Below are 15348 nucleotides of genomic sequence, written 5' to 3'. Positions count from 1 at the left end.
CCTCAGGCTTTTTGACTGTCTGTATTTAGTCTTAGCGTAAGTCTGTATTATAGCTGACGGTGTGGTTGCAGCACATGGCTCTATGCCTCCAGTGTAAGTAGCAATGAAACTGGTAGCACCAGCTGTTGGAGGACATGGACAATCCACACTTGGAATGGTTTCAAAAGGGGAGGGGGAAACTGTTGCTCTGGGGCTTGCAGCAGTTGTTACGCTGTAACGGTTATCTGTGTAAGTTGGAAGCATTACAAATGTTGCAAAACTGCTCCAAACCTGGACCTTGGATAATGTTACATCTTTTATGGGTCCCAGCTTTTGCATGTATAAGAGCTGTGGAGTGTGAAGCAGCTGTTCCCCATCCCCTTCTGCAACCACTCTAGATGTATATTTGACCATGCCCTGATATGTACCTAGGCTAGGGCCTTGGCATGGCTGGTACAGCCCATGTGGAAAGTCATCCTGCTCTGCAGCTTCATTTGCTGTTGGTTTGTAACTTAGACAGATGATGGCCATCTCTAGTGTATCTATTTGTCAAACTCTGAGATGAGGGTGATGAAACAATTTCAGGGGTGTTTTCCATTAGGGGGAGGGGAGTCTCAAGCATGTATAAGGCAGAAGCTGAGAACAACTCAAAGGACAGGATGCCTCCTCCATGCCATTTATGGGCTTGGCAAAGTGTAGAGTGGGAGCAGGTAGGCAGGGCCATATTTCTCACCCATGTTTCCAAGAGTGCTGATATCACCTGTACTGCTTCTGAATTAAAGAGGTGCCTGTGATCAGTCCTTGGTAGGCAGAAAAGCTTGCATTTGCTTCGGTTTTCTTTTAGCACCCATACAAGGGCTTAGTATGCCCTACTTGACATCTTGTTATAAACCTGACATTTGACATGATGACTTAAAATACATATTGTATGCAATGACAACCTTTTCTTTTTATGCTTGGAGATAGCAAGCCAAATAGCTAGGGAGTCGACACAACTAGGACATCAGGCTAACCAAGTGAGCAGAAAAAATTGGCAGAGAAAAATAATGTAATTTGAGCTGAGGCGGCAAAAGATTAAACTTGTGTATGGAGTAACTTTATGGGAATTTGCTAAAGCACTTATTATGAATATGCAGTAGTTGAGCAGAAGGCATGGAAGAGTGGCCCCTTTCCCATATTTACTCGAATGCAAAACAAGTTTTTGTCCCCCAAATCAGCCCGGGGGAAAAAGTCCCTTGTCTTAAATTCATTGTCTATCATTAAACTGCTGTCAAAGCAGCAGGTACTTGATAATGGAAGCCAATTATGAAGTTGATTAAGGGTGCTTTCACAAGTTACTGACATACCTGGAATAATTTGCATGTAGTGCCCACAGAATTAGTTCATACAGAACTGATGCATTTGACCTTTTTTGAAACTCTTGCAAATTTTAGTACAGGTACTGCATAAACACATTTTTAAGCAGCACTCTTGTACCTACTTACATATGGCACACTTACACTTTGCACTTATGTATAGTTTGCATCAGACCCTGCTCTCCCTGAACACTTAGAAATGAGGACCAAAATTGAAAACAATAACACTGAAATTAAACATGGCTATAGTAGCTTGCATGTTGCAGCCGCACACTTAGTTTGTCCAGAATTGATGCATGTTACCTCTTTTTGAAACTGCTGCAAGTTTTAGCACAGGTACTCCATAAGTACACTTTTGAGCAGCATGTTGGCACATACATACACACACACACACACACACACACACACACACACACACACACATATATATAGTACAGACTTAAAAAAAATTCTCAAGGTTAAATCAGTTCCAAATTCAATTGGGCAAAGTCCAATAGTCAAGTTTCAAAATTTCACTGAGCAGAATGCAGTCATCAAGTCTACCACTGGGCAAGTATTCTCCTTCCCAGGCCCATTTGTGTAGGGCAGTGGTCTATTGCCTCATGCAGCCCAATAAGCACACTGCTGCAGCCCATGTGACATCCTGTTTAAAAAAAAAAAAAAAAAAAAAAAAAAAAAAAAGATTGCCTCCCACAGTTTTAGTCAGGGAGAAAAACATGGCAAATAGCAAGTTTCCCCTTGCAGGCTGGCAGAGTTCCAGCTGGAGCAGGAGGAGGGTGATCAGAGGCAGGGTGTGCGATGTGCATGTCTGTGTGTGTACATATGCACATGGTAGCCAGGCAAAAAGGAGAGGAGCTCCTGCAGATTCCTCCAGGTAAGTCTGTGTGGGGGGAGGGGGGAGGCGGGGGCAGATTGAGCTCCCCATGATGAGGGAGGGAGTAGAGTAGGGGAGGGCAGAGGCAGGGCCTGGGGTCGCATGTGGGGTCCAGGGCTGGGGAGGGAATGTGTGGCTGCAGGGCACGGCAGGGAGTGGGACTGTAGCCACAGGCGGCTCATCTGGGCAACAGTGGGGGCTGGGGGGACAACTCCCTGCTGCTCTGTGCACCCCTGGGGTGGGAGGCGTGGGGGGGGGGCACGTGCCCCCCAGATTTAGGTTCTGATGTGGGCTGCCTGCTGCTGGCTCAGGGCTCCCTGCCCAGCTCCCTTCCCCCTGGGAGGCCTCCGTGGCAGAGTGGGGTGGGAAGCTTCATTGCTGCTCCTGGGAGCCCCATGCCAGCCATGCCCCCATGGTAAGGCACCCTCTGCCCATCTGGCAGCAGTGGGGGGCACAACTCTGTGCCACCACTGCTGCAGGGTGGGCAGGGGGCACCTCACCATGACTGGGATAGCTAGCGTGGGGCTCCCAGCAGTGGCACCAAGCCTTGCCAGCTTCAGGTCCTGCCTGGATCTGCCCATGCACCATGGGCTTTGCTTTGGCTGTGCCACCTGCAGGGGATAGGGGGAGAGAACTGGGCTCCACGCTTACTCTACTCTGGCTGCAGCAATTGCCGCCTCCTGCAGGTGGCAGCTCAGGCTTGGGCACTACTGGGGGGTAAGCGGGAGCAGGTGGCTCCTGGCCCTGGTCCTGTAGCTCTGGCAGCTGGGGACTCCTCAGCTGTGGGGTGTAGCCCACATAACACATTGAGAGCTGCAAGTGTGGCCCACTATGGCAAGTAGGTTGAGAACCACTGGTCTAGGGCTTTGGATACTCTCCAAATCCAGGCAGGCATCCTGTGTGCAAACTCAAAGCTCCTAATCAGTATTTTCTTTTAATTGAAAATTCATGCACTGAGAGAGCTTAAAAATATTGAACAGGTTTTCAAAAAAACCCCTTTTAAAGTAGTGGTTCTCAACCTTGTTAGACTTGGTCTCCCTCAGAAAATACTAGCTCTTAGCTTTCACTCATCTTTGTCTTTGGAAAAAATAATAGAACAATTCTTGTGTTGCAAAGAATTCAGCAAGACTGCAGCAGGTCAGATTGTTGTTGACGCTATGGATTTTTATTTGAAATCTCTAGGTTTATTTTGCGAATCTCGTGTTTGTGTTTGCACACCCAGCAGTATTGTGAATTGTGTGGCATCATGTGGCAATCTTAAGATCTTACTCCTGCTCCCTTTTGGGCCACAACACATTATTTTTCTTGCACTCCTCCCACCCCATAACATGCAATCTCCGCCTGTGCCGGGGCCAGAGCAAGAATGGAGCTGGAGCCAAAGTAGCCGCCTGCCTGGACTTTTACCAAATCTAAGATGAGGTTTCTTTCTTTCCCCCCGCCATGTTGAATGTGGGGGGAGGGGACAGGGACACAACAGCTTGTTTTGGGTTTGAGTAAATATGGCAGCTAGAATGGTGAAACTGTCAGTTAATAGAGACTTGTGTATTTGGAAAAAAATCAGTTTGATGTATGTTATACCCTTACTATCATCTACCATTCCTTACCACTGTGAAATACTTAAATTAGCAGGACAGGATAACTTTGCACCAAAAATTATTCAAACTATTGAGGGGATGATATTTTTCAACCACACGTTACTTTTTCCTGAATCGTGGGGCCCTATGTAAACTTCAGAGAAATTGAAGAAGAAAAGTCAAATTTACTGTGTTTGAATTTTACAGTTTTTGGTTGATAAATAATATTAGGGCAAGATGTTCTATAGGCTTTAGAATGCTTCACTACAGAAAATTGTCACACTGATGAAAGGTAATTTAAGTTTATAAATACCGTAGGTTCAAGTGCATAAATGTTGTTTGTTTGTTTGGTTTTTTTTTTTTTTTTTTTTTTTTTTTTTTTTTTTTTTTTTTAATTGGATACATATTAGCTGGTTTTGTTTACAGCATCTGTATACTTCAGCCGTAAGGATTTACAAATAATTGAAAAATTATTTTTCAGACAGACCTCACAATCCTATGGTGAATGCTGGAGCAATTGTGGTCACTTCCTTAATCAAGGTAAAAAATTCACATTTAGTTTTGCTCTGAATATTGCAGTAGCATACAGAAGACTTATCTTGTGCAGCATTTACATAGGCTGCTGTGTTTTAATGTATGTAGAGAAATGAAATCTGGAATGAAGATGAGTTGTAATATTTTGATACACTTAACACATCCTGTTAATAGTTTCAGAAAGAAAGAAAGTGTCATGCAGCTAAAATGCTGACTTTTTCATTCTTGGAGTTTTATTTTCTTTATTTACCCATCCACTTAGTATCTTTTATGCTGGGTAAACCAGAAACATAAATGAGATCTTTTATTTATGTTTTTTCCTCTCACTGAGAAATCATTTGTCATGGTTGTCTCACAAGCAATGCCTTTTACTTATCATCAAAGGCTGAGTACATCCTCAGTTATTCACTAAATCTCTCACCTTGTGAATAGGACTTATACGTGTGCTGCCAAACTTAAGTATTCTATCCATCACAGAATTACAAGGGAAAAATTCTTTTCTTTTTTTTAATTGCTTTAGATGAAATCAGAATGTGTTATAACTTGATTTATAAAGGCAAGAGATGCACAACTAACTTCCCATGCATTCCTTTAATATTAAACTTGCCCACAATTAATCTGTTGTGCAGCTAAATCACCTTTTAGTCTTAATCTGGATATGAAACATGAAATTAATTAATGAGTGTTTTGTGGGAACTAACAACTATGTACATTTTGAATAAACCTTAGATTACATGCTGGCTGTAGCACCCTTAATGCATGTTTCTGTATAAATACATGCTTATGTTTTGGGAAAAAAAAGGATTTTGCCATTAGTATGGTTGTGCATGAGTATTTTAAAAGTTGTAAATCAAGTGGGTTTTGTGATATTAGTGTATGTTACCTCACCACAATATGTACCCTACCTTTTACTTTAAATTCTGCAGTTAAATCTAGTTTTGTAATTGTAGAACCCTATCTAGAACTGACTGAATTTATAAATATTTCAATCCCCTGTAGTTCTGATATGAAAAAATTTAAAACGATGAAAATAAAGCATTGTGCTTGGAAAAACTTCCTTTTTAATGTTTTAAAATACATTTAGCTTTTAGCATACTATTTAGTTTCTGTTCCCAAATTGTTAGTTATGAAGGATTCTTAGATCATGATTTTCTGCTATTTTATATTTAATGAAGGTGTAAGAACTTCTGCCTAAAGACATTTATCTTTAATAGCTGTAGGTGAAAGAAAATGGCCTTAAGTATGACAGGTAAATTTATTCACATTTAATTTTTTTAAAGATTGACTGAGCATTGAAATTCACTTTGACAACAGTGAATTTTAAAATCTGAACTAGTAACCCATTTGTCTGAATTGTTGAAATGTCAGTCCTGCTGTAGAATGCTCTCCTGGTTCCTGGTCTGTGGCATAAACACAAGGGTGTAACTATTGTAGAAGGCACCAATGTAGAGTTCTTGATAAAATGTTGTAGTTGCATAGATAAAGCAAATTTAGTTTTATTGCATGCCACTGTGACATTCATTCAAAGGTTTCTGTTTGGGGGGGTTTCTGGATGTAATGTTTTTATGGACAGTATTCCATTGCACTGAGTTTTTTGCATGTAGTAACTGCTCGTCTGGTAGACACATACCACACTCACTTCATTATTTGTTTTCAGAGTGACAGTATCTAGACCATTTCATGTATTGCTTCCACTAAGATGCTATTATCATTTGAATGACTAAAACTAGAAATATTATATGGGGGGAAGCTATTTTTAGGATTAGCAGGCATAGTATTTTTAGGTATTTTGTCCAGATAAATTGCAGACTATAAAAATGATAAGTTTACACATGAATTATGTAGAAAACTTAGATAAAACACTGACAAGCTAAGTTTTGAAATAATCTACAAATAAGATGTAAAACATTGCTAAATTAAAACCGTATACTGCCCTCTGTTTTGATGCATTTGTTCTGTTAGTATTCAAGATAGTTGCTCATACCATATGACCTTTTGGAATCTAGCAATTAAATGTGCTTAAGAAAATACTTAGGACGATTTAAATACATATTTTATAATCTACTTTTTAGTAATGTCAGCTTTTCAAGAAGCATGGTAAGGCTTTTGCTGTTAAGAATTCAGACCATATTTTTACCTTTTTGGAGCAACCATTACTTAGAGGCTCCTTTCATTTCATCTGCTTAATTTTTTGGAAAATAAAAACAACACCTTTTAAATAGAGTACAACAGATTGTATGCAACTGGAAACAGAGGGTTTTTGTCTTGATTCTTACGTATAACTGCAATTAGGATCTGTCATACTTATGGGTCGGTACCTCAGAGTGAATCCATTTACTCTGTATGAGTTGTTGCTGACATAAGTGTTTTAATATTTTAAATGAAAAACTCTGTCCTTGGAAATTACCTGCCCAGCTCTTGCTATAGTTGGAATTATGTGTATGCATCTTAGCACTGAACCTACTATATGGTGGTTCTGTTATTTTTGCCATTCATTTAATATTGTCAGTGGATTTGTTAACTCTACATTTGCATGGCTTACTGAGAGAGACTGACTTGTAATACACAGGCTTACATGACACCTGAGCTGGTGTGTACCAGTGGTAATGATGCATCTAAAATTTGATGTCTTCACTCAGGGCTCTATTCTTTCTAACTGTACTTACACCCCAAATTGTTTTCTCTTAGGCTTAAAACATGTAGCTTCCAATTGAAATGCTTCACCACAGGGATTCTAAAACTTTTATGTTGATGAACTAGATATTAATTAAAACATTCCTATGGACCTTATCTCTCTCGCTTATGATTGTGCAGCTGCTTCCCCACTATTCTCAACCATGTAATATTATGTATAATTATACAGGGCTATTATAACAATTGCTTATGTAGAAAAGTGATAATAGGAAAATATTGTTTATCATTCTAACTGTCTTCAGTGCAGTGCAACAGATCAAACCAAGGAGATCTAGCACTGTGGAACGCTTTGTTCTTTCTGCAGATCACCAGTTGTTTATTCTTGGGGAAAATACTTATTAACCCTAGTATAGATAATCTTGTCAGTTATTTGATATGGTTCTATTGCCCATGTAAGGCCATGCACCTCCTCTTCAAACCTCCTGATATGTCAGCATGTAGATACATCAGTAACTATGTCTCTGTTCGTGAGCCATCAAGACATCTGTACTACTTTGGGTAATATGCTGCATAAAATTCAGAGAGCTGAAGAGAAATGTTCTGAGGGGCCAGTGGAAGTGGGTAGAGGGGGACACCTACAGAAGTAATTGCCAGGGGAGAAAATACCAATGCAAAATCTTACCATTGCTAAGGTATGTTGCAAGATAAATTGTTGGTAAGGGTCCTGCTACACATCCACATTAAAGGGCAATGGAAATTGGAAACCAGCTATAGAATTGTTATACAATTTTAGCACTAAATTTATAGCTGGTTGGCTCTTTGTGTAGCTGAATAGTCACTTTTATCATGTGATAATTACTTTGCATGTGTGCCTTGTCTTACTTTCCACATGTGGCCAGTCTAATTTATTGTGCAATTAGCCAGTTAATTGCATAATGTATGCAATGTGTAGCAGGGGCCTAAGAAACTGAAAGGACTTAGAAATGTCCAAAATGTGAAAACGAGACCAGTTCTGTACTCCAAGAAGAACCTGCAGTATGTACAGAAACTCTCCTGGGAGTGATTTTAACCCTGGTTGTTCCCGGGTTATTTTTCTCCTGGAGTGGCCATTTTTACTCTGGGGGAACAAGCCTGAACATCTCTCATGGCTTCTCCTGGGAGAGCAGTGTCATTCCCAGGAGAAACTGAACTGTCTGTACTAGGCACTTCTCTACAGTCATGGAAGGCAGAAGAGAGAGACAATGGAATCCATTCCTTTATGTAGATAAGTTGGTATGGGGCAGCTAGATACTGTGGTATAAGCTCAGTTGAAAATCCTTGCAAAAAGTCCCGTACAGCACAAAAATGGAGATATGGATGGAAATAGCAACCTATATGAATCACTAACAAATTTGCTGAAAGAGAGGTGATGTTAAGATGCTCCAGATACACATCTCATTTGAAATAGTGTCAGCCAACAAAAAGTATATCTCATAGTATTTTTTTGTAGTAATAGAATAATTATCAAAAATGGTAAGGGTAGGGGGAGAGAGAGAAAGCTAACTGTGCCAGGGTCCAGTGTATTGTCAGGATACAACTTTTTAGGTTTATAAAAATGTATGAAGCGTAGATGGTTATCTGCATATCACTTGACAAGAAAGGCTCTTTTGTTCTGGTATATGTAATAGTATAATTATAGCAAGTACACACACACCTTTTTCTAAATTCATCTAAGCTATTTACTCCAATTATCCCTCCTGGTAGTTTGGCATGTAAATAGATGCATATCTGTTTCAAAACATGTAACAACAGGGCAATTTAAGAAGTGTCTCCTGTTGTATTTGGGCCTTTGCTTGTACTTAAGAAAGTTGCTTCCCTTCTAGAGTTCAGGTATCTTCTTTAATCTCAGGTTTTTGACATATCCATTCAAATTATTTTGACTTTGCCTTATATTTTAATTTAATTGAATTTACTTGCTGGTAATATTAAATTAATTGTCAGAATATGCTCTGTGGTACATAGTTTCTCCTTCCTAATATGCATTTCAAATTATATAAAGTGTTCTATAATCACATATTCAAGTTTTTTTACTTTGAAGGCACAAGCCTAGTTCCTGCATAGAATTTGAAGAATGGTAATATTGTTCTTGGTGGGTTAAATGTTGTCTATGACATTGTGCTCCCAAGTATTTCAGAGGTGAAAATGGTATGCTAAACAGCTAAGACACCAGTTCTTACAGAACATGCACAGATTAACAAAACAGAGCGTGTAAGTACAGAAAGGTAGATTAAAGCCAATAAGAGTCAAATTTATGTAAAATACAGAAATTATGTTCCTGTGCTTAAAATAATGTCAGAATTGTATATTTTTAGGGGGATTGGAAACTGAATTCTAACGCTGTGCCTAAACTTTGCATACAGCATCTCCCCCAAAATGCATTTCTATTAAGATATTAATAAAATTATATTATGTTGCATTATGCTACAAACATTTTAACTGTTTCAGGTTTTTTCAAAGAAAGAAATTGAAGTAGTTTAAAAGAGTGATTTGACAAACATATATATATATTACCATGTAGAATTGAAATATTAATGAAAAGTGGCTGAATGTAGTCCTTTTCAGATGAGTTTTATCTGGATTTATTATTGCATGCTTTGGTAAGTATTAAAAATCTCTCCAGCTATATCAAATATATTGACATGTATATTCATATACTTTGCATTTTGCCAAAATAAAGCAATATCTAGTAGGAAGACATTCCCTTAAATAAAAATATTATATATATTTCTCAACACAGTGTAATACAGAAAGCTGAGAAACTCCATAGGTCCTGACAAATTGACAAGTCAAGAAATTCAGTTAAGATTGACAGCTGAAACTCTCATTGTGCTTTTATGTGTTTAAATAAAAATGCTTGAGTTAAGAGCCGTGTCACAGCTTTGAATTTCTTTCTTATTAAGCTGTTTCAGTCTTAATATTTGACACTTTTTATGTTCATTTAGAATTTTTTATTCGTGTGTGTGTGTGTGTGTGTGTGTGTGTGTACACACACACACACAAATATACACACTTACTGTATGCATGCTAGTGTGTATATATACATATAAATATATATTTAGTATATTTTTGTTAATGTTTGAATGCATGGAATATTTCTTTTTAACGTTGTAGACAGATGTATTTTTTTGTGTAACTTTCTTATACAAACACATTTAATCCACTGTCTGTTCCTTCCCCTCTTTTCTTCCCCCCTCCCCTCCAACTGAATAACCGAGTAAAATTTAGGTCAAATAAAATTTAGAGTGCAAAAGTTTCTCTATCCTTCATATTTTTCAAAATTGTTATGAAAAAAGATCTTCAAAATTTCCATGAGGTCAATGTTAGGCCTTTTTCTTTTTAAATACTTAAACTTTAATCGTAAAATGTGTGATGCCTGTGTGACTTTTGTTTTTGGAAGGTTTGTGGTCTGCCTCATTCATTTGTAGAAATAAAACAGGAAAACTATAGTGATGAATAATTGTAGTTATTGATGCATGTGGAAGTAAACATTTTTTCTTTCTTTCTATTATGTATTGTATTGAACTCATGGTATGCTCTTGATCCTGCAGTCACTTGGTACATGCTTTAAGCACTCAAGTAGCCTTGTTAGCTTCAGTGGCATTACTGTTGTGCTCAAAGTTAAGAATGTATGAAAGTGTATGCAGGACCTGGGCCTGAAAGTACCACCTGGTCAACATGCTTGAGTGAGTGTACACAAGATGCTCTGGAAAAGTGATCGTTGTCTTCTCTAAGCATGCAAATCCAGATGGAGCTTTTAAAAGATAAAATAAACATATTTTTAAAATATTGATATGAAAAAATATAGCTTTAATTTATTAATTATGAATCTCACTCTTGTCTACGGAGCTTTATATATTGTTAGTGAGATCAGTTTATTACCATGCAAGGAATTTTTTCAATTGGGCAAAAAAAGTCCAAACTATTATGTGTTTGTCTTTTTGCACAAAGCATGATCCCTTCCTCCTTTCTTTTTTAACAGAAGCAGCATAACTTGTTTCAGTTTATTTTAAGTGTCTAACCATACAATTATCAATGCAGCATCCCATAACTAATGCTGACCCACTTTCCCAAAGAGATGTTCATTGTGCATTTAAAAGCTTGAAAAGGTTTTTGTGGTTTAAATGTTGTTACATATTTTACAGCATTAGGATCTATGGAATATTTTGACAACTGCAACAGTTCAATGAAGTTGGTAATTTCTTCTTTTAATTATTTTTTCATTGAACAGACTTGGAGGTACATTTTTAAGGCTTGTATTTTGGTATATTATACAAGAACATTTTGATGAAATGTAGCATGAGGAAAAAAATTTTTTAGAAAATTAAGATGGGGTTTTTTTTTTTTTTTTTTTTTTTTTTTTTTTAAGCATACCTATTATTACAGATTATCTTGATAGAGATCATTGGCTTAAAGAGTGAGAGTATTATTTAGCTCTTATTTAATAATTGTAAGGTAACCCTTTGCGTGTAATTTTGACACAGCAGTGTGGTATTCCTTTCAGCTAGTGATCGTACGTGTATGACTGCACATCCTTTTGTAGATGAGCTGATGCGTGGGGCTTCACAGATTATCTGCAGCACCCTAATCCACTTGTAGAGTGGGAAATGAGACTGGCTTTATGCATTTCATTAAGTAAAATGCTGGTACATACAAAGCTTCAGTTTTTTTTCCTATACTAATTATAGTGTGAGTAATGGCTCTTGAACTGTTCGAGGTAATAATAAAAAATGTTGTCTAACATATAGATAGACTATCTTCAATACTAAATTTACTTATAAAACAAAAAAATTGTATATGTATTTTACATTAGCCTTATATAATGTCAATTAATATTGGTGACTTTCAACCCATTGTTCTATAAACATCCTCTGAAAACGAAGCTGCTTGGCTGTTTTACAAGACAAAGTAAAATATGTATTTATTTTTTTGGGATTTTTTAGGTTTTGGTTTTTGCTTATGTTCCACCCCTCCCCAGGGCCCCCAACCCCCTCCCTGAAGGGAGTTTGTGGCAGATAAGTTATCATAAATTGAGAGGGAGAACCAGTAAGTCTTTCATGGGCAGCTACCAGATTTTAAGACCACATTCTAAAAACCAGATACCCAAGAACTAATTTAAACAAGAGAACTGGTGAAATAGAATGTAGGTGCCTCCCTTTTTTGTGTTATTAGCAAAACTGCATTGTGTTTTGAATATGTTGTGACTGGATGTTTTAAGATTCTAAAATCATAGTTGAGTTAGCTGTTAAATAATACCTATTTTGCTAACCCGATTAATCAGGTTTACATGGGTTGGGTGTAGAGTATTTACCTTAACTCAGAAATCTTAAATTAAATGCAGTTATTTTATAGTAAAGGTAATACTTTATTTTAAGTCTTCCACCTGAATTAAATTCATAGTGTGAAGAGTTACTAGAAACAATGTTTAGTCTTGGGAGCATCGCTTTTCCTTTGTTTAGAACAAAATAAGATCTTTAGGTTACAAGTTTATAAAAAGTTAATGCTGTGTTCATTGTGATAACATTGATCACAATTAGTTTGCATGTTTGACGTATATTCCTATATACTATTAATTGTAAATATGGAGTATTGAATAGAGAACACTTAAAATAAAGCATACCTTGATTACTGCTTGAATCTATTCTTAACATAGAGGTATTTGATAAAAGATCTAGTTGGACCCTTTATTTAAATGGTTTACTCTATGTAATTTAATTTCATACTATATTAATATATCAAATGATTATAGTAACTTATACTTAAGTAGCTTGATACCTGTAAGTCTTTATTAAAGTTATACGCAATTAAAAAACTAATCATCTTAAGTGAACTTCTAACTATTTAAATTTGTATGCATTAACAATTCTTGTAAATTATTTTTTTTTCCTTTCAGCAAGGAGTAAGTAATGCAGAAAAATTTGACTATGTAAGTAAGCATCGTTTTCATATTTAGATTTCATGATGGACAATCTCATGTTGGACACGGATCTTTTTGCTTTCAGATTGTATGTGAAATTTCAGTCATGTAAGCATTAAGTTTCCTGATACAGAATACTTTGAGTATTTTCACACTTTGTGCCCTGAACTAGTTTAGTTATGAATCTGAAAATAATAGTCCATATTTATACTTTTTATCAAATCTTTTTATTCAATATTGGGGTGCTTTTTCTCATAGGTGATGCAGTTTATGAATAAAATGGCTGGTAATGAATATGTTGGATTCAGTAATGCCACGTGAGTGTCTTTGTTTTGTTTATGAGTTTTTGTGGAAATGTCTAATCCTCACCTTATTGAAGTCATGGCACTGCCCAATTTTACCTCAGTGAAAGGAGAATTTCACCCTTTAATATCTTAAGGTATTACTTCAGTACTTAAAAGGTTAAATTCAGTTGTATGTTCATCATTGGATATGCCTGTATGGCAGCCAGTAGCATGCTGAAACAACTTGCTGCCGTGTTAAAAACCTGTCTCAAAATCGTCTATCCTACTTAAGTCAGCCTGCGTATCCCCTGTATACAGTGTTGGCGAACAGTAAAAATAGTATTGTATTTAGCTATTATTCAGGTATTACCATTTAGTTCTTCACCTTAATATTTAGACTTTTGGCTGTTTTTAAAAAGGAAACTATTTCTGTCTTCTGTCAAAGGAGAAAAATATTAGTTGAATTAGATTAAACCTTTACAAGGAGTTGAAAAATCCATCTGCCATAGACCATCAAATTCTGTCGAATTAAATCTTGGATTTCACAAAAAAGATGACACAGTCCTTTGGCTTCAAGGGTTACCTGTTTTCACAAATCAAATGTAAAGCAGAGTAACATCTTTCTAAGTCTCGAGGGAGAGAGAGTGCCTCTGCAGTTGTTCATAGTTTTGCTAAATAATGGATGGCCAGTTCTTTTTATTGTTGCTGTTCCAACCCCTTGGACAGTAGTGACACAATCCAGAATCATGTCTCTTACCTGTTGGAAATCATTGAGCTGCACTAGAGGCAGGTTCTAAGCTTTTTCGTTCAAGCAGAGAAGAATGGTACTAAAGAAGAGTAATTGTAATGAACATATCCTTGTTCTACCTTCAGCTCTCAGGAAGCTCTACTAAGAGAAGAGAGGAAAAACAGAACTGCTACTTCTTTTCAGCAGCTAAAGAGAGATGTGAAGCTTTGAGCTCCTCAAGTGTTAGTAAGGGGCTGATGGGAACAGGGTTTCTGTCAAACAGTACACTACCTGGCAGAAATCCTTCTATCTCCCTAGCAGCCAGAGGGTTTTTGAGGCCTACAAGTGGACTAATTCTCATGTGCGCCCCCACCCCCGGCGCCTTTTTGTCCTTCTTGATTAGTGGTTATTTGGGGGCGGGCTTTCAGACTTGACTTTGTAGATGCACCCAGTGAGACATTCTGCACCTGTGCTTTTCTGTGGAGTAGTTTAATTAGCTACACAATAAACCGTCAGAGTCTACATGTTCACTGAAACGTGTAGATGCTGGCTGGGGGTGCATAAGTTGTGCCTGGTCAGCCCAGCCAGTCAGGGGCCAGCTCTGCCATGGCTCAAATTGCTGCCCTTTGGGGTGCACATGTGGAAGCTGCCCCTGGATGCAGTTCACTTCAGCTCAAACTGTTTTGGAGTCTGTTTTATCACATTGATTGCATGGTAGATGCACCCACTTGTACCCCTTTCAGCAACATTATACTTCATTTTTCAGGACAGGTTTGTCACTTCAGTAACCTGATTTTTAAAGCCTAAAATTCTGGTTTGGTGCTTTGTCATGGTAACCTGGTTTCCTTTTGGCTTGTTCACCGGAAGCTGTAATTTAAAATCAGATGCATCTAAAAATTTGGTGGCAGGCAAGTGGTGGCCCTGCTCCCCTGCCACCAAATTTCTAGACCATTGGGGAACCCTGTGGGTCAGATAACATGCCCCTTTGGGCATTCAGGGCCCAATTCTGTTACATGGGGCCACAAGTTTGAGCACCACTGCTAGTCATGACTGACCCAAACAAACAGCCTTTATTGGATCTCTTAATGCTACTGAGATGTACATAGAACTATCAGTACAACTGAGATTCCCCCCCTCCCCTCACCCCTCCAAAATAAAACTTTTAATTGCACAAGGGCCACAGACCAAATAGCTGGCTGGCATTAGAGAAGTTCTGTCCATCAGGGTCAGCATCATTGTCCCTTCTTGGTTGTGTTCCTTTAAAGAGAGAGTGTTCCACGGATGTATTTTGTTTTAATTTGTTCACCCTTCTGGTTAACCAGGCTTTGTGGCAGAAAATGAATAGCCACCGAAGAATGTATGTTGATAATATTTAATGGAAGTCAAATTAAGTGCATTGTTTTTCGTCTGAGCAGTACAAGTTCACATAACAGA

The 15348-nt window shown here is 37.7% G+C and overlaps 1 protein-coding gene across 2 annotated transcripts in view; it reads left to right on the top strand.

Annotated features, from left to right (window-relative positions):
• The window catches only part of GLS (glutaminase), a 100004-nt gene that overhangs the window by 30837 nt on the left and 53819 nt on the right, over positions 1 to 15348 (top strand). For both annotated transcript variants that reach the window (XM_025191134.1, XM_025191135.1), the window contains exons 7-9: positions 4264 to 4322; positions 12880 to 12912; positions 13162 to 13220. In XM_025191134.1, the coding sequence (XP_025046919.1) occupies positions 4264 to 4322; positions 12880 to 12912; positions 13162 to 13220 (151 nt within the window). The remainder of the gene's footprint in view (positions 1 to 4263; positions 4323 to 12879; positions 12913 to 13161; positions 13221 to 15348) is intronic.

This window comes from Alligator sinensis, unplaced genomic scaffold (assembly GCF_000455745.1).
Source record: "Alligator sinensis unplaced genomic scaffold, ASM45574v1 scaffold351_1, whole genome shotgun sequence".
Taxonomy (NCBI): Eukaryota; Metazoa; Chordata; order Crocodylia; family Alligatoridae; genus Alligator; species Alligator sinensis.
The sequence above is the reverse complement of the archived record's forward strand: the minus strand, read 5'-3'. Positions and strand labels throughout refer to the sequence as shown.